The 19,667-nt window shown below is 43.9% G+C and overlaps 1 protein-coding gene and 1 long non-coding RNA gene across 2 annotated transcripts; one reads left to right on the top strand and one right to left on the bottom strand.

The window, feature by feature from the left end:
- The first annotated feature begins 317 nt into the window (after positions 1-317).
- sucla2 (succinate-CoA ligase ADP-forming subunit beta) lies at positions 318-7,559 on the top strand. Its single transcript, XM_058082963.1, has 11 exons — positions 318-477; positions 1,275-1,470; positions 2,501-2,600; positions 2,711-2,873; positions 3,922-4,050; positions 4,649-4,787; positions 4,872-5,033; positions 5,107-5,249; positions 5,649-5,769; positions 5,873-5,961; positions 6,053-7,559. The coding sequence occupies exons 1-11, from the start codon at positions 394-396 to the stop codon at positions 6,125-6,127; spliced, it is 1,401 nt and encodes a 466-aa protein (XP_057938946.1). The 5' UTR covers positions 318-393; the 3' UTR covers positions 6,128-7,559.
- On the bottom strand, positions 2,716-8,703 carry LOC131136284 (uncharacterized). Its single transcript, XR_009131720.1, has 3 exons — positions 8,625-8,703; positions 8,281-8,381; positions 2,716-5,940 (listed from the first exon to the last, which is right to left on the bottom strand). It is a non-coding gene; the product is annotated as an uncharacterized LOC131136284 (long non-coding RNA).
- Positions 8,704-19,667: the final 10,964 nt, after the last annotated feature.

Below are 19,667 nucleotides of genomic sequence, written 5' to 3'. Positions count from 1 at the left end.
AGAGTCTCAATGGGGTAAATAAATATACAATATTTAGAAGAAAAATTGATTTGATTGAAGGTATGCAAGTAACTTAATTGCTACAAATAGTTTCCATAATATAAACTAGAAAAATATAACAAAAGTCCGTGCTACCTTCAGGGACACTCCGGACATAACGAAATGAAATATTGACCAAATATTGACCCCAAGTGTATATGTGTAAGTTGCTGTTTTTTTATTGTAATAGATTGTAATAGACGTTTGTGTTTGAACGACACTGTGAAGAGGTTGATATGACATCAAGCTAATCGTCATTCGAAGCACATCTTGTAAACTCCCACCTTGGTAAAGACAACAGCTGCCGCCACCCTTCCCGACGCATGCGCACTCGTCATCGCCTGTGAAGCAGACATGGCGACGTCCCTGATCTGCGGCCGTTTGACGGCGAGCCTGAGGAATTCAGGCCACAGGAACACGATTAGCTCCGCTTCCAAGGTGAGACTTAGACCACATGAAAGCGGGAGGTTCTTGCTTTAGGGGCCTATGGAAGTGATGGTGCTACGGCCGCCCTGACCGGCACAGCACTTGGGGGGAAATGACAGGGTCAAATATGACATTAGCACAAGTTGAGTCCGTTATTATTGCTAATGTGCAAACTAGCGCCTAGCTAGCTTTCGTTAGCTATGCCTGGAAGCAGCTAACACGCACACAGAAGCAGTTTGTTGTTAGCTTGGCGTGTGTGTGCAATATTTTTGTTGCTGTATGTCTACCGAATTGACATATCCGTGACCTCCAGGACGCTTCGCTCGTCCTCCCAAAGTTTGCCGCAGCAGTGTTTAGCTTCCGCGTGTAACAGCTAAATATGTCAGCTGCCGAATAGAAACACGGAAGCAAAACATGAACAATTCACGTCACCGATGCAGAATTATTTAACTTAAACTTCCAAATGTAGTTTTATTGACACTAGCCATTGTTGTTTAGCATGCTGTAATATTAGCTGAAGTAATGCGAAGAACACAACGCGAATGTTTTTGGTCACCAATTAAAATCAGTGCAGTGTTGCTATGATTCACACTTGACACAGCAGCTCCACTTCCTGTCTTGCATTCTCACATCCTCAGTCAAGTTTCCACACGTCTTTCCGTCATACAGGTTTTGTGTGGGATTTCTTTCTGAAGGAGACTCTTGTGTGTCTATGTTAACCTAATAATACACATAACATTCAAGGTGCTGACTGCCACATAGCTTCTTCCCTCATGTTAAGAATGCCCTCTCTGTCCTGGCCTCTCCAGGTTCTAGCAGGTTCCACTGGCCTGTTTGGGGGCCATGGGTCCCAGCCGCAGCCCCCCCACCTCCAGCAGCAGCAGAGGAACCTCTCCCTGCACGAATACATGAGCATCGGCCTGCTGAAGGACGCCGGCATCTCTGTGCCGGCCGGCATGGTAGCCAGCTCCTCGGACGAGGCCTACGCCGTGGCCAAGCAGATCGGTCAGTCAAACATTTAACTACACGGAATCTCACATGGGCTCAATTCACACTAGGCTGTTTTTGAAGGACTTGGGTGCGACTCCCTTCCTTCTCCTGCCTGCACTTACACTGAATATTTGCAAACACAAATATACTCTAAATCTTATAATGTACCTCTCAGTTATAAAATGCATTCAAAATTCAGCTGTATACACAATTAAAGACATACAGTATTACTTACACATTATCACGTCTTGTCAAGACACCCTATGCTGGATTCACTATTTTCCCTCTGCAGATAGCGCCATCTAATCTCCTATTTTTAAAAAAAAAAGTAATTATTAATCATTTAAAACAATCTCTTTTATCTTGTGCAAGGTTGCAGCTGCCATTCATTTTTGCAAGGGGAGCTATCGCTAATTAAATGAACTAAATGAATTAAATTAAAATTAATATTAGAATTAAATGACACGTTTGTATCACGCACATTTGCACCTTTTTGGTTTGACTGATGGATTATGTGGAGTATCTTTATTTTTTTTTTTATATAGTGAACTGTGTCGGTTAGTATTAATAAGCTCAGAGTGATCGTATTACAGTCGTATCACTCGGCTATGTTGTGTGTGTGAATCGCGGCGGGCCCCAATCCACCTCGCCCGATTGTGCCAAAAGAGGGGAAGTCTGCCGTGCGCTCACACAGGCACCGTACGATTGGCCTAGTGAGTACAGTTGTAAAAGGCAAACTAGTAAACAAAATCCTAGTAACTGAAAGTGCTATGACTTGTACTGATGCCAGCTGAAAAGTGTGCGGTGACCTTTCAGCGTGAGGACTTCTTAAATAGCCAGTGCCAAACACGGCGTCCTGGTCTTAGCGGTATCGTGTGTCAACCCACTGTCATCCATCAGCAGTGGGATATTTACAGAGGCGGAGCCAGAAACAGTGCAGTGTTGATTGGTGGGACATGGAATGGTTGCTTACAGAATGTGAAGAAAACAAAAACAAGACACGTGTCCTCCATTGTGGTTTTATCTTCATTGCTGTGTGTGGCAGGTTCTAAGGACCTGGTGGTGAAAGCTCAGGTCCTGGCGGGCGGCAGAGGGAAGGGCACATTCGAGGGCGGACTGAAGGGAGGAGTCAGGATCGTCTACTCGTAAGTGTTTCTGTGCTTGTACATCAAACGGACCCGATGATGAAGAAGCAAAAACGTCCTGGTTGTTTTCGTCTGGTTTCTGACTCCTCAACCGTTCCTGTGTGTCCCAGGCCGGAGGAGGCGCGAGATATTTCGTCGCAGATGATTGGCCGGAAGCTGTACACCAAGCAAACGGGGGAGGCGGGCCGCATCTGCAACCAGGTGTTCATCTGCGAGCGCAGGTACCCGCGCAGGGAGTACTACTTCGCCATCACCATGGAGAGATCCTTCCAGGTGAAGAACACTCAGACCTTCAGCAACCTCAAACTGAAGATGGAGATGTCATGATACACTTTTTCATGCCCGATACTGCAATGTTGTTTATCGGCCAAGACCTAACTGATGCCATCTGGTCTTCGGTTTTGTTATACTTAGGGGTGCTCAAATATGAGTAATATTGAGATACCGATACCAGGAGCTCTGATAACCGCTAAAAATGCCCAGATGATGTTACACCTCGCATGGCCTGAACCAGAGACCAAGTGAACCTTGACTTAGCATTAGCAGGGACTGGCGTGTAGAGCTTGGACTTTACAGTATTTCATAGCTGTGCATGATAATTATGTGGTATTATGTCATACTGTCAAATCCAACACTTCAAATCATGGAGATGATGGCGCCGGGCGACCAAGCTTTTGCCATCTTTAGAGACCTCACGACATCGATCGTTTTTACTTTTTTTGAATAATGAAAACACACTTGGGCGGAGTGGTTAGCGCGCAGACCTCACAGGGTTCAATTCCACCCTCGGCCATCTCTGTGTGGAGTTTGCGTGTTCTCCCCGTGCATGTGTGAGCTTTCTCCGGGTACTCCGGTTTCCTCCCACATTCCAAAAACATGCTAGGTTAATTGGCGACTGCAAATTGTCCATAGGTATGAATGTGAGTGTGAATGGTTGTTTGTCTATATGTGCCCTGTGATTGGCTGGCCACCAGTGCGGGGTGTACCCCGCCTCTCGCCCAAAGACAGCCGGGATAGGCTCCAGCACCCCCAGCGACCCTTGTGAGGAAAAAGCGGCAGAAAATGAATGAATGAAAACACACTTTAGAGGTGGCCAATACTGTCAAGTTGTCAGTTCTCCCGACCACCACCAGATGGCAGCACAACACAATGTAACCCTCACTGATATGCGCACTGAAATTCAGCTCCAAAAGATTTCCACCCGTGCAAATGTGAATGAAGACCCGATTAACATACATCCTGGTGGGCTGCACATATTGATCTTCATATTTCAATGAGCATTTATTTGTTTTTGTTGCATTAATGCTCATTTGTGCCACAGGGCCCCGTGTTGATTGGAAGCTCGCAGGGGGGCGTCAACATCGAAGATGTGGCGGCGGAAAACCCAGACGCCATTGTGAAGGAGCCCATCGACATTGTGGAGGGCATTAAGATGGAGCAGGCACTCAAGGTGGGGATCAATAACAGATGAACGGCAGTCACAAAAACAACTGGAGATGCTCTCACTGCGTGGGCCGGGGGCCCCCCCGAGATCGAAAAAGAGGCGGCAGATCAAGGGAGGAATTGTGTGTGTGTTTGTCCTTCTGTGTACCCAAACGATTGGGATTTAATGCTCGCATGGAAAGCCGCTTCCCACGGCGCCGTACAAATTATATTTCAACTTACGCCTGCAGACCGACCCTTGCTTTCATTCACATTCTCCCACTGTCACGCTGTGCCTGTAAACCATGTTGGTTTGTGTTGCAGTAGACCTTGGCCTGCATATTGAGTAGATGTTGTCATAGTGAGAGCACACGCTCAATACGTCTGTCAGCACAAGAGATGCTGATTGTAAGAAGAGTCCGATAGACGGCTTTTCTCCATTGATGCGCCTCTATTGTTGCGATCAATAGCATTCACACGCGGGAACGTACCCTGGCTGCTTTGTTCAAACACCCCAGAAGTCATTTATTCTCGCTCAGTCTGCGATGCCGGTGCGCTTAGCATTTGTGTGCATTGGAAGAGAACGTGTTCCAGGGTCAAGCTGTTGCCCTTTGCTCTTGCTGAAGGTCGCGCAGAAGATGGGCTTCCCGCCGGCGCTGCAGAAGGAAGCGGCGGAGAACATGGTCAAACTGTACAATGTGTTCATCAAGTACGACGCCTCCATGCTGGAGATCAACCCCATGGTGGAGGACTCCTCTGGCATTGGTACAAGTCTCTTAGCGACCAATCTGAGCTACACGGAGCAGGACCGCCGCTAACAAGGTTGCCGTTCTTGTGTGTCATCAACAGTGATGTGCATGGACGCAAAGATCAACTTTGATTCCAATGCGGCCTACCGCCAGAAGAAGGTGTTCGACTTGCAGGACTGGACCCAGGAGGACCCCCGAGACCGGCAGGCGGCCTTGGCTGACCTGAACTACATCGGCCTGGATGGAACTATTGGCTGCCTGGGTTAGTTAGTAGCTTCTAAGGACTTCTAAGAACTTTCGAATATTGTGAGATAAGGTTCTTACGTGTCGTGCAGTCAACGGAGCCGGACTGGCGATGGCTACCATGGACATCATCAAGCTGCACGGCGGGACGCCTGCCAACTTCCTAGACGTAGGGGGCGGGGCCACAGCGCATCAGGTGACGGAGGCCTTCAAGCTCATCACCTCCGACAGGAAGGTAAGAAGAACTGTGTGAAGCAGCAGGATCGATACGTTTTTACAACATTTCGATTTAACTCCTGGAGGTAAAACATCATAAAGTTGTATTTGTATTATTTATTGTATGTATTTATTTACTATTTATCAACAAGAAAATAGTACGAACCGTGGCTTCAAGGACTGTACTACCCAACAGAAGCCACTGTCTTGGTCTGTCATTTGGCCCCATGTCCATGATGAAATCACAGACTGCTTGAGGCCTCGCGTTGTCTCAAACCTTTCAAAAGCTGCGGCGATTGGAACAAGCCCCGGGCGTTATAGCTATGCTGGGCATTGTTTGAATTTGAACAGTTTCAGTTTTGATCCCGGTACCCGACGACCCTCCATTCCGATCATGAAATTTTCTCGTTTGTCTCAGGTTCAGGCCATTCTAGTCAACATCTTCGGAGGCATCATGAGGTGCGACGTCATCGCTCAGGGCATCATCATGGCTGTACAAGACCTCGACCTCAAGATCCCCATTGTTGTGCGTCTACAAGGTAGAAAAGATACTTCCTGCTGGTCTCCCAACATTGAACCTTCCGTAACGGCGTCGGCGTATCATGAAATGCTTCCGTCACTCTTCTTCGTTGGTCGTTGCAGGCACACGAGTAGATGACGCCAAAGCTCTGATTGCTGCTAGCCCACTGAAAATCCTGGCCTGCGATGACCTGGATGAAGCCGCCAAGATGGTACACACTTAAATACACAATGCTTTGATTCTCCATGGTCAAATATTACGTAATATTACATATAAGTGTTATCTTTGTGGTGCATTCATAGGTTGTCAGACTTTCGGAAATCGTCTCGCTGGCTAAGGAGGCTCAAGTAGACATCACCTTTCAACTTCCCATCTGAAACGCTTGTTCGTGGACATCCACGCCCCTTTCCGAAACGGACAGCAAACACAACCCCCTGAACCCGTTCTTTACACCCTCGTCCTTCGTTTGTGGCATGGTGGCACAAAAACAACTTCCTGTATCCCAAACTTATTTTTACACCCACTTAATGCGCACAAACGCACTCCTCGCTCGGCACTAAATAGATGCACGCCGTTCAAGTCTTTTGGGTGTAAAATACACCCGCAAATGCATCGGAATGACTGCATCTTAGCATGAGTGTCTCGGCGTGTTCAAGCTTTAAAATAAATAAATAAATGAGGTGGTGGTGGGGGGGTTAATGGAAATAATAGACCTGTATGGGGAAGCTATAAACGTAGAGCAAACAAATTTAGCTGAAACAACAACAACAACACCGGCAGCATTTCTTCCAGCTGAGACACGGCCCAGAATGCGACTCAATTTCCGCCTCAATAACGCGACCATAAACAACAGGATGGCGGCGCTTTGCCAACGGGTGATTGCGACGCCGCGTCTCCTCCCCGCAGGCACGCCGCCGCCGCAATAACCAGGCGGGAGCTTCCATCGGAGCGCGTTAAGCGGCCATGATATGCCGCGTGCCGTAACGCATGCCAGAATATTCCCAAGAGGTTAGAAGCTGTGATTTTGTGTCGCGCCACAGACACTCCTCGAGAACTTTGGACTAAAAGTTCAGACCTGAAAGGTTTGGTGTGGCCCTAACGGTTTTCTGGACCCACCCACTCGCATAGATCTTACCGCAATGTATTATTCAGTGCTTCTGTAATGGAACCCAACTTTTTTTTTTTTTTTTTTAATGAAGAAGCACCCCGGGGGAGGGCGGCAGACAGTCTAAATGTGGCTTTGACGCAACGGTAAATCACTTCATGCCATTTCCTGCCTTTGCCTTTATTCTGCTCCGCTCCCTGTGTGTCTCTGTAGAATTTAAAAATTAAAACTCCCTCGTGATTTGAAGGATGTAGTTTAACCGCACGCACGCACGCTCGCCAAGTAATGCATCGTCAAACTGCACGCTCCTATTTGACGATCTGCAACAGGTCTGCTGAGCAGACTTCAGCATCCCGTCGGCGGCAGCTTTGATCTGGTTTCTCTTCATCTCGTGTTACGTTTTGGATGTGTAACGTTACAAGCGCTCCTTTCTGTCTATGCTATTTATTAACATGTACTGTACGCTCCATGCCGCCACCATGCCACGACGGAGGCTACCTTTTTGTGCTACGTCATTCTGTACATCACGGTCAGAGTTGGTGCAAGGCCCCACCCACACTCCATGGCCACACCCTTTTTCACGTGACACGCCACATTGTGACCTGATTAAATCTTGTAAATACCCAAACCGCCACTCTGTAAAATATTTATGCTGCCCTTAAGGGGTTCAATAATCAGAGAAAAATAAAGACAGGACATCGGTGTATCTGTGCTTTGTTTCATTCATTATAAATGTTGGAATACTTTCTTTAGAAAACTCAAAATTCAAGTGTTTATTGGTTGAAAGCATGTCTTGCTGGAGGGCGTGGCCTATGGAGACCAACACCCTTATGTATAAGAGTCGACAGTTGCAAGAAACATGCATTATTTATTTGTAAGGGTTTGAAATTCTTATTTTTTTACATAAGTTACATAATTGTGGTTCAATACTTTCAGACATGGACACTAATAAAGAGAAGCATTTACTTAAACTATAAGGTGTATTATCAAGTAGGCACTACTTCAATAATACTCAAAAATGTACCTTGACTAATCACTAATCAAATAATCTGTGATACATTTAAACAAGCAAAGCAAAAGTGTAACAAAGTGGGTAACGTCTGTGTTTCAATTGGCGCACTTACTAGTGTTGTGACGTTCACGAACGAACCGGTTCTTTTGAACGACTCATTAACATGAACGATGGGAACCGTCTCGGAGCCCAGCCCATTATTAGATTTGCAAATAGCATCACGCCACGTGGTGCACGGAGGCTTAAAACTTAATAAATATAAACATGAGACAAATGAGCCATTTTTTTGAACGGCTCTTTGAAAGGAACGGCTCACCAAGATCCGGCTCCCCTCAAAGAGCCAAAAATCCCATCTCGAGCACTTACACATTAAGTGGCTCAGTGTCCACAGTACATACAGCAAAGACCAGTACCTGGATATATGTGCCCTGCGATTGGCTGGCGGCCAGTCTAGGGGCGGTACCCCGCCTCTCACCGGAAGACAGCTGGAATAGGCTGCAGCTTACCCGCGACCCTAGTGATGATAAGCGGCATGGAAAAAAGATAAATTGACGGATATTGCGACCGTCATTACAACATCCCCAGGAACTAAGTACGTATATTGTAATTTCCATTACATTGTGTGCTTATGTGTACGTGTACGCAAAACACTCCCCAAACTTGCTAACACCTGTTGTTAGCAAGTAAGCTACAATTCACACAAACCCGATACAGGATCGTTTTTATAGACTATATATGACAACAAAACAATACTCACATCTTTTGGGACGCGTGAAAGGCAAAATCTTGGAAGTTTGTAAGTTCCTGACCTCCCCGAAACACAAATTAAAGGTTAATTAAAACCGGAAGTGATTCTTCGCCTTGTTTTAAGTAGTCTCGACTGGTTCATTGGTGCTTTACTGCCTCCTTCAGGTTGAATGCGGTATTACACAATGAAGGTGATTAATCGACTTTCAGAGTGGCATCATTCCCACTTAATGCTCAAAAGTTAACCCATAAATGTTATGGATTTCAGAGGTTTATTCCTCACATTAAAATGTGTGTTTTTCTTTATTTATTTCACTCTGTGCCATGATGAAACGTCATTTTTTTTTGTTTATGGTGTAATACCATTTTCTCATTACTGAATAACAGTTCCATGTAGTTCTAATGAAAGCAGCTAAGGTGCTGAATCATGACTTTGCTGTTACCTTGTGTCCCTCGCTTGGGCTGTTATGCCAACAACATAATTACCACTCTCAATTTTCCATCATTAATATGACCTAAAAACAATATCCAGTAGACTTAACTTTTTTCTTTCGTATTTTGACTTTATTCTTGTAGAATTACTGCTGATATTTTGTTTTTTATTTTGTAGTTGTCTTGTTAAATGACATCTTTAGAACGTGCTGTGGGCCAATAGAAAAACAGCCGTGGGTCATAAAGGGTCCCTGCGCCGCACTTTGGACCCTCCTGGTTTAAGGCCTCCAGTTCAACTTAGCCAAAAATTGTTACAAGTTTTAACCATCTTCTTCTTCATTCTCTTTATGTCCGCAGATGTTTAATTCTTTCTAACATTCGCCCCATGGGGCCCCCCGGGGGGCCCAAGTTATTAGTTTTTAATATAACATATTAAGGCCTTCATTATTAGCTAGGCTTGTATGTTGCTTGCTATTAATACGTGTGCCAAGCTAAGCTCACATCACATGATATCACAAAAAATAAAGAACACATGCTAACGCTAGCTTAGCCTTGGCTCGCTCTCTTTTTTTGTTGCCCTCAGTCTCCTCTTGGATAACGTGTGACCAACAGACACGTGCCCTTTTTCCATTTTGCTAAGGTGTCTCCTTCTGACGGATTCGTGGATGGCGTGTGCTGGATGGCGTGTGCTGGATGGCGTGTGCTGGATGGCGTGTGCTGCTGGAGGCTCCAATAAGAAGGTAATGAGGAGATGAATTTAACATGGCCAGACTTAGACGGGCTCCAAAACCAGCGACTGTCTTAGCTCACAGGGACAAAGGCGACCAAGGTGATGCATGCACTGACTATTTCTAGATTATTACCCCCCCACCTCACCACCCACCCCATCCGACACTCCCTTATAAAAGAAATATAGCACGCACGGACGTGTGCAGCTTGAGCAACTAAATGAAAAGGAACATCAAATGTAAAATAATTGTCTGAGTGTGGGATAATGTGTGTTATTTTTATCCGTACACTATTAAATCCATCATAACAAAAGTAGAATTATTCATTTGTAATATTACTAACTACGTAGGATGGATGAATGGATGCTTGGTTGGTTGGTTGGTTGGTTGGTTGGTTGGATGGACGGATGGATGGATACATAGATGGATAGATACATGGATGGATGGATGGTTGGTTGGTTGGTTGGATGGACGGATGGATGGATACATAGATGGATAGATACATGGATGGATGGTTGGTTGGTTGGATGGATGGATACATGGATGGATGAATGGATCGTTGGTTGGATGAACGGATGGATGGATGGATACATAGATGGATAGATACATGGATGGATGGATGGTTGGTTGGTTGGTTGGTTGGATGGATGGATACATAGATGGATAGATACATGGATGTTTGGTTGGATGGATGGTTGGTTGGTTGGTTGGTTGGGTGGGTGGACGGATGGATGGATGGATACATAGATGGATAGATACATGGATGGATGGTTGGTTGGTTGGTTGGTTGGTTGGGTGGGTGGACGGATGGATGGATACATAGATGGATAGATACATGGATGGATGGTTGGTTGGTTGGATGGATGGATACATGGATGGATGAATGGATCGTTGGTTGGATGAACGGATGGATGGATGGATACATAGATGGATAGATACATGGATGGATGGATGGTTGGTTGGTTGGTTGGTTGGATGGATGGATACATAGATGGATAGATACATGGATGTTTGGTTGGATGGATGGATGGTTGGTTGGTTGGTTGGTTGGGTGGGTGGACGGATGGATGGATGGATACATAGATGGATAGATACATGGATGGATGGATGGATGGATGGTTGGTTGGTTGGTTGGATGGACAGATGGATGGATGGATACATAGATGGATAGATACATGGATGGATGGATGGATGGTTGGATGGACAGATGGATGGATGGATACGTAGATGGATGGTTTGATGGTTGGATGGATGGATTGATGGATGGATAGATAGATAATTGTGGATGTATAGATATAGATATAGATATAGATATAGATATAGATATGGATGGATTGTTGGATGGATGGATAAATAGATAGCCTATTCCCATACAAAATCAGCCCAATTTGTCTTCATCGAGAATCCAAACCAAACCACAAAATGACCAAGCTAAGCTAATGAGGAACTCATTAGTTCTTCATGAGTTCCTCATTGGTTCTTTATTAGCTCCTCAATAACTACTCTACTCTGTTCGTTAGTCCTTCATTACTTTCGTAGTAACTACTATTTTTGGGGCGGGTCTGTGCTTTATGCATTTGCGTCGCATGCGCTTTATGAGGTTTTTGGTTTGGGACCATTTTTGTGATGCGAGGCTAGCAACAGTCGGGTCAGACGTAGAAGGAAAAGACATCCACTCAGGGGTCCTACGGAGGTGGACGATACTCAGGGACAGACGGAGAGTCTGACGGCGATGATGACATGACCTCAAGGAACGCTCTGGCTTTGGTTGTCAAGGAGATGAAATGCGTGTGCCTGCTCGCTGCGGGTCCACGCGATGACTCATGCCGCTGTTTGTCTCGCTTTCCCCACGAGAGAGCGAAGAACGGCGCGGCTGGACCTCCTCTTTGCCAGTACGGCGTAATGGGGCTGCCTGCTGAAGAAGGTGTCGTTTAGCCGTGTATGACCGTGAGACGTCTCGAGTGTCCGATTAAAACCTGCAACATCCGGGGGCTCGGAACCTCTTTAACCCTTTGGGCCAGGGTTAGTTTAGCTCATAATAACGTCACTTAGAGGTCTGGTTTTAAGTCTGGTTTTAGTCATTTTACCCAGAACACTAAATTCATCACATAGCAACTTAACACTGAAAAGCCATACCTCAGAAATATATAAACATGTACCAATACGAGTTTAAAACAAAAAAAAACAACTCTCTTCAAGTTTTCACATAATGCACTGCGTCTGAGCAACACATTCATTGGGACGCTGCAATGATATCAGCCTCCCTCTGGGCTCTGGGTCCTCTGGCTCCCTCTGGTGGACAGAGGCAACATCGCAGCACCATCCACCATTTTCTATGTTGCTTGTAATCCCAATTAAATGCTTCGTTCAAACAGAATGCATTTTGGGAAAACTTTAAAATATCTATTTTAATTTTTGGGCTGCACGGCGGTTGAGTGGTTAGCGCGCAGACCTCACAGCTAGGAGACCCGAGTTCAATCCCACCCTCGGCCATCTCTGTGTGGAGTTTGCATGTTATCACTGCGTCTGAGCAACACATTCATTGGGACGCTGCAATGATATCAGCCTCCCTCTGGGCTCTGGGTCCTCTAGCTCTCTCTGGTGGACAGAGGCAGCATCGCAGCGCCATCCACCATTTTCTATGTTGCTTGTAATCTAATTACATGCATGGGAAAACTTTAAAATATTTATTTTAATTTTTGGGCTGCACGGCGGTCGAGTGGTTATCGTGCAGACCTCACAGCTAGGAGACCTGAGTTCAATTCCACCCTGTGTGGAGTTTGCATGTTCTCCCTGTGCATGCGTGGGTTTTCTCCGGGTACTCTGGTCTCCTCCCACATTCCAAAAACATGCTAGGTTAATTGGCCACTCCAAATTGTCCATAGGTATGAATGTGAGTGTGAATGGTTGTTTGTCTATATGTGCCCTGTGATTGGCTCCAGCACCCCCCGCAACCCTCGTGAGGATAAGCTGTAGAAAATTACTTAATTTTTAACTCAACTTGGTACATGTTTGTGTATTTCTGAGGTATACATTTTGAGTGTTAAGTTGCTGTGTGATGAGTTTAATGTTAAAAATACTCGGATAAATACGGAGTTCTACTTATCACGGTCGGTCGTGGACGCAATTAACGGTGATAAACGAGGGATTAGACTCCAGCTCATTCGTGTCAATAATGAGCACAAGCGCTGTAGAAAGTGGACGGATGGATGGACGGACGGACGGATGGATGGATGGATGGAAATGAAATGAGCTCCTTAATAATATGGCATCCATTAAAATGCACAGACGTCCTTTTTGGCTGCTCTTTCTTCTTCTTCCTCTGCCGGCAGCTGAAAATGATCTGTTTTTTTAATTCAAGCTCCGACCCTTAAGCCCGCTTGGAAATGTAGAAATGATTATTGCCAACACAAAATGAAAGCCAACTTTTCCTTCGGGGGGGGGGGGGGGGGGGCGAAATGACCACGAAGCAGCCCACCGAGGCTGTCTGGTTTTATCGCCGGCAGTAAATGAAATCGGCCCAAAGCCCGGCCTTATCAGCGGCGGGCAAACAGGCGGGGAGCCAAGCTGCCTCGCTTCACACGGCTGGACCTCCATCACTGTCCACGGGAGGAGGAAGATGACTTTCACACCTGGGTAATCATTTTCACAACCAATCCATTTGTCACGCAAACGTGCGTTTAAATAGCAACTGAAGTTATTATTAGCTTCCATTAGTTTGCTCATTTGGTGACGTGCAGCCCCTCGCTGGTTTTTCATTTAATTAACTCAATCCGTGACTGCCTTTTTTAATCGTTGATGTCCAGTTCGTATTAGCATTTCCCGATTAACCTCGGCTGTTTACACGTGGTCCTTCCACCGCCGAGCGGACTTCTAGTGGAAGTCGGTACCTGAAGTAAAAGTCACTCACGCGGTACACAAAAATAAAAATAATTCTGTTGTGCGGTGTCTTTGAACGCAACACTTAATAATGTCAAATGTTGTGCTACTATAATTATAGATTGTATTGTTAGTTCATACGTTCAAACATATACTGTACATCAGGGGTGCTCACACTTTTTCAGCATGCGAGCTACTTTTAAAATGAGCGAGTCAAAATGATCTACCCACTACAAAAATGCAAAACATCTATTTATTTTCAAATGTATTGAGGATTATTTGTACGTACAATGTATGTTGATGTACCTTACATAACCAAATGAGCCAATATTGCAAAACACACATAATTAACTATTAACATTTTTTGTAATTACCTGAGTTTACTTTGATGACTTGCACTGAATTGAACCAGCCAGGGATGCATAGTCCGGACAGTAGCTGCTGATAGCCAGCCTCAAGCACACTTCCAAATGTTTATCAGTCATGGATAATATCCGTATCATAATATCCGTATAATATTCCATATCCGTATGGAAGTGATATGTTTTTTGCCTTTTTACTTGGTCCAGTTTTTGCCTTTTTACTTGGTCCAGCTCCTTCACTCATTTTAGTGACCATAAACTTTAGCGAGGGCTTAAAATCTGACGCAATTCGCCGACTAGCTTAGCACTTTGCATCGTTGTTTACGCATGAGCGGTGACCTAAAGGTCAAAATTCAGTTGTCATCTGACTGGTTGTCCTGTATGTCAATCAAGTAACGGGGATGGATGATAGGCTGACATCGTAAGTTCTGCTGCACTTAGAGACGTTGTTTGATTTGATTGGTCGCCCGAAGGGCAACATTCAGTTGTCATCTGAATGGCTGCCCTGTATGTCAATCAAGTGACGGCATTGATGCTGGGATGATATTTTTTTAATGTCACGCCGCGATCGACCAGCGATCGACCAGTACCACCTCTGCGATCGACCGGTAGCTCGCGATCGACTTAATGAGCACCCCTGCTGTACATGATCGTGTTTTGGTTGATAAAATGCAGTAAAAACAGCCGCAAATGGTGATTAATTCATTTGAAGGCTGTGATTAATCTAATTAAAACCTTGATCATTTATTTATTTATTATCATTTTGTATTGTTTTACCACCAGAAAGATTGTCTATTTGAGTTTTATTTTATCATTATTTTGTACTTAATATAATATAAATATATTTAAAAAATGGAAAATGTATAAAATTTGCAATAATATTATTATTATTATTATATATAAAACACATTTTTTAAAATAGTAACGATAATAAAATAAAATTGAAAAAAGTAAAAAAAAACGTTGACTTTCACGCCTGTGGAGTATGCATTCCTAGTAGCTAGTAGCTAAACTTTGCCAGACAGCTATCATTAGCTGACGGCTAAAGCTAACTCAAAGCAGGAAGTGAACTGGCAGCACATTGGAATGTCGGCGTTCTTTAGAAACCCGTTTAATTTGAATCATTGTGGAATTAATTCACCCGTCAATTTTTGGATCAGAACAATTTCATAATATGAGGAAGACTCCGTCGGGATACATTGTGGCACATTTGTAATTCTTAGCCGTTTTAAATGATGACACATTTTAGAAATATCCCCAAATAATGAAGATATGCTTGGGAAAAAAATACCTTTGATGGATTTATTTCAGCGTCTTTCATCAGTGACGTGCGCTTGTGCTCCTCACCCCGCTCTAATAATTCCACCTTTGAACAATAAAGACAGAAATTGTCAGATGTTGTCTGGCACGAGCGTTTTTAGAGAAGAAGGTGTCTGCCTTCAGGCCGCTGATGCGTTTGTGGGCTTTTCATCAAAAAGCGTATATAGTACTGTATGTGTGCGTGTGTGTGCGTGTTAATCCTCACGCCTCCTCGGTGTTCTCTCCACGCCGGCGCTACAAGCGGCCCCGCGGCACCACATCCGCCTTCACGTAAGCCACTGTCATCATCATCATCTGCGGCTGAGGAGGACGTGGGAGTCCGCACGGCCTCGACGCTTCGAGCGACACAGTCGGTGTTGGCATCGTGTCAGTTTAGAAAAGACAAACACAAGCAGTGTTTATCTGGCAGGCAAATACACAAATCCCTCATTTATCACGGGGAATTGGCTTGCGATAAGTGAATTTAGTAAGATTCCTTCTTTATAAATGAAACAATTTTGGACTGTTTATGATCATCTAAATATTTTTTTTTCGTTATTAGAGCCCTCTTGACGTTAAATAACACCCCTATAGTTACCTTTACACTCATATTACCCAATATAGTATGTGTAATAAGGGAAAATAAGTGTTTTTATGATGCTTTTATGACTTATAAATGTAGTTAGAAAACTGTATTCATGTGTTGAAACCATGCCACAGTTTCAGATATTTTCTATTGATTTTTTTTTATTGATTTTTTTTGGACAAATTTCATGTAATAGGGCAAAAGCAGCCCCCCCTAAAATGTTTATAAGCCCTCCTAAATAATTTGATATTTTTAATTGATTTTTAAATATTTTTTTAAATAATTTTTTTAACAAAAAAATATCTGACAAATTTTATATAATAGAGCTAAAGCAAGCCCCCTAAAATGTTCATAAGCCCTCCTAAATAATTTGATATTTTCTATTGATTTTTAAATATTTTTTATAGATTTCTTTAACAAAAAAATTATCTGACAAATTTCATATAATAAGGCAAAAGCCCTCCTAAATAATTTTATATTTTCTATTGATTTTTTTTATTGTTTTTCTTTTACAAATAAAATCTATGACAAATTTTATATAATAGGGCAAAAGCAGGCCCCCTAAAATGTTTGTAAGCCCTCCTAAATAATTTGATATTTTCTAGTGATTTTTAAAAAATTTTTTATAGATTTTTTTGACAAAAAATTATCTGACAAATAAATATCATATAATAGGGCAAAAGCAGGCTAATAAGCAAGCCAATAAGCAGGCTAATACTAGCCTACTACTACTACTACTACTAGGAGTAGTAATAATCAGAAGAATAATAATGATGATAGTAATAATAATCGGCTAATTAATAATATTGAATAATAATCAATCCCTTGTTCGTTATTTGTTTTTTTTAGATTTTCTTTAATGTCTACTCTGTTCATATCCTGTGTATCTCCAGGGGGCTAAGCCCCCCCGTCGTCAGAACCTAGTGACGCCCCTGATTGCCGCTCTTATCTCGCCGCCTCTTACGCGTCCGCCGACGAGGCGTGTGGCGAACGTCGGACTTATCGCAGCGTAATAACCCGTCCGTCTTTGATTCTACGCTCCCGTCCCGATTTGGAGGCGGTTGGCATTTGTAGGATGTTGTGGCGTCTCGCGTCTGAGGGCTTTTATTGCTTCTCGTGTGTTTCTGCTTCCTGAAAAATGTCAGCCGGGGTCGTTTGTTTTGCGTTGTGTGTATGTGTGTGTGAGTGTGTGTTTATGTGTGTGTGTGTGTGTGAGAGAGAGAGAGCGGGCGAGCGAGCATGGCCGCCAGCCAGGTTGTCTTTGCTCTGACAAAACATCCTCACCTCATGCCTGCTTTAACTTCCAATTTCCTTTATTTATCCCTCGTGTTAGCTTTGCTACGCTCCTAGCGGTCTTCTGTGAGGAATGATGACTGTGTTGTCTTTAGCTAGGTCTATTTATTTTCTACACAAGCGATGATCATAACAGCGGAGCTACATCTTCGGCCCAAAAAACACCCGACTGGATTAGAGATATATGCTTGTTTTGGATTCAAGTTAACTTTATTGGCACAGATTGTACACAAAGTGTGTACATAGTACCTCGCATATATAGTACACAGTCACATATGGCAACAATCTGACCTAGAACTAGGTCCTAATAACACCACAAGCTCTATCTGCGGTCGTTCATCAGCTGATGCTTCACAGGTCCCTCACCAAATCAGTCCCAGACCCCCTCGGGGGAAGCGGCTACCCGATACCGAAGTCACTTCCTGTTGTCATTGTCACTCTCCTGCCTCGACCTTTACTTGCTTTTCCCCCGCTGGATTCTCTCATCCGTCTGGTCCGGGAGGATTTCTCATGGAATGTCACAGGATGATAATAAGGAGTGGAACCTCTCAGGGTGAAGGCCATCTCCTGCTCCTTGGTGGCACCTTGGTTTGTGTTCGGGTGGCCCACTTCCACAGAAGTAAACAACAGGCATCTTAGTTGAGTTGTTGACGTTTAATGTATGGATACAATCCTGAATTTCATTGGAATTCCATTCCATTCCATTCTCTCTCAGTCGGGAAGCCCAGACTTCCTGGTCCCCGGCCACCTCCTGGTGCCCGTTTTACGCTAATACGAATAACATGTAGTTTAGTTCCAAACAGCACGATTACAGAATAAAACAACAACCTCACAAATATACAAACATGTACCAAATTGAGTTAAAGATTTTTATTCATCATTCATTTTCTAACCGCTTATCCTCACAAGGGTCGCGGGGGTGCTGGAGCCTATCCCAGCTGTCTTCGGGCAAGAGGCAGGACCCACCCTGGACTGGTGGCCAGCCAATCCCAGGCCACATATAGACAAACAACCATTCACACTCACATTCATGCCTATATGGACAATTTGGAGTCGCTAATTAACCTAGCATGTTTTTGGAATGTGGGAGGAAACCGGAGTACCCGGAGAAAACCCACGCATGCACGGGGAGAACATGCAAACTCCACACAGAGATGGGTGGAATTGAACCCTGCACGCTAACCACTTGACCGCCGTGCAGCCCCAAAACTATATTAATCAATACATTTTTCCTCTGATCACCAGGTGTCAGTAATGTTACTGTAATGTTCGGTGAGACACACAAGCACCAGACGTAGATTTGAATTATCCCATGCAGGAAAACTCATCTCTGAACCCCCCAATGTCACTTCCTGTCTTGTCTGTCAATCATCTCTCGCACGGGAAGAGTCTTATTTATGTCTGAAATTGCTTATTTAGCCTCGCTACGTCCACAAGATTGGGTAATACGATCTTTAATAAAAATAAAGATTACTATAGGGGTGTTAGTTTCTTTCTAAAGGGCTCTAATAATTTAAAATTGTAATCACATTCATACCTATGGACAATTTGGAGTCGCCAATTAATTTAATTAACTATTAATTAACAATTAATTTTAATTAACCTAGCATGTTTTTGGAATGGGGGAAGAAACCGTAGTCCCGGAGAACATGCAAACTCCACACAATAATGCCCGAGGGTGGAATTGAACTCGGGTCTCTTAGCGCTGAGGTCTGCACGCTAACCACTTGACCGCCGTGCAGCCCCAAAACAAGAATTGAAGTACTTAATTACTTGTACATGTTATTTTACTACTAATAGTTATTTCTTAAAATCAATAGTTTCTCACTTTCTTTATCAGAATGCTGGCACTTTTTTGTGGCTCCATTTGACACTCGAGAAATAACTCATGGCAAAACAGGAAGGTGGTGTTTGTGTTGACGTCACTACCCCCACATTGTGTCTTTGGGAACACTCAATAAATAAGTCAATAAAGGTCAAAGTAGGTGTAAATGTTTCATTGATCTTTTTCCTTCCTTATTTACATGTTTTATGCGTGTAAAACCATGTGTTTTTTTTGGGGGGGGGGGGTGTTAGTTTAATTTACATTATTTCTCGTGGGAAAAAAAATGCACAAGGGTAGCATCCGACCTTCTGGAAGGAATTCATGACAAACTAAGGTTGAACTGTAGCCTCAATGTAAATGAATGGATGTCTGGCATTTCTAATAATTATGGTTATTATTATTCTATACATACTTTTGATGGGGGGGGGGGCTTGAGCCTTCTCAGGTTTCCCTCTGATGACTAAAACAAAATGAAACTTCATTTCCACTCTGAAATGTCTTTGCTGCGCCGCTACTTAGTTCCAAACCTGTAAATGATATTACTGCCGTAACCGAGGCGCCTGCTAAATGAAAGGTTTTCGCACGAGGGCTTTAATAACGCCGCCATGGAAACACACAGCAGGAAGAATGCTTTCGCCATAATTGCTCA

This window comes from Doryrhamphus excisus, chromosome 9 (assembly GCF_030265055.1).
Source record: "Doryrhamphus excisus isolate RoL2022-K1 chromosome 9, RoL_Dexc_1.0, whole genome shotgun sequence".
Taxonomy (NCBI): Eukaryota; Metazoa; Chordata; class Actinopteri; order Syngnathiformes; family Syngnathidae; genus Doryrhamphus; species Doryrhamphus excisus.
The sequence above is the reverse complement of the archived record's forward strand: the minus strand, read 5'-3'. Positions and strand labels throughout refer to the sequence as shown.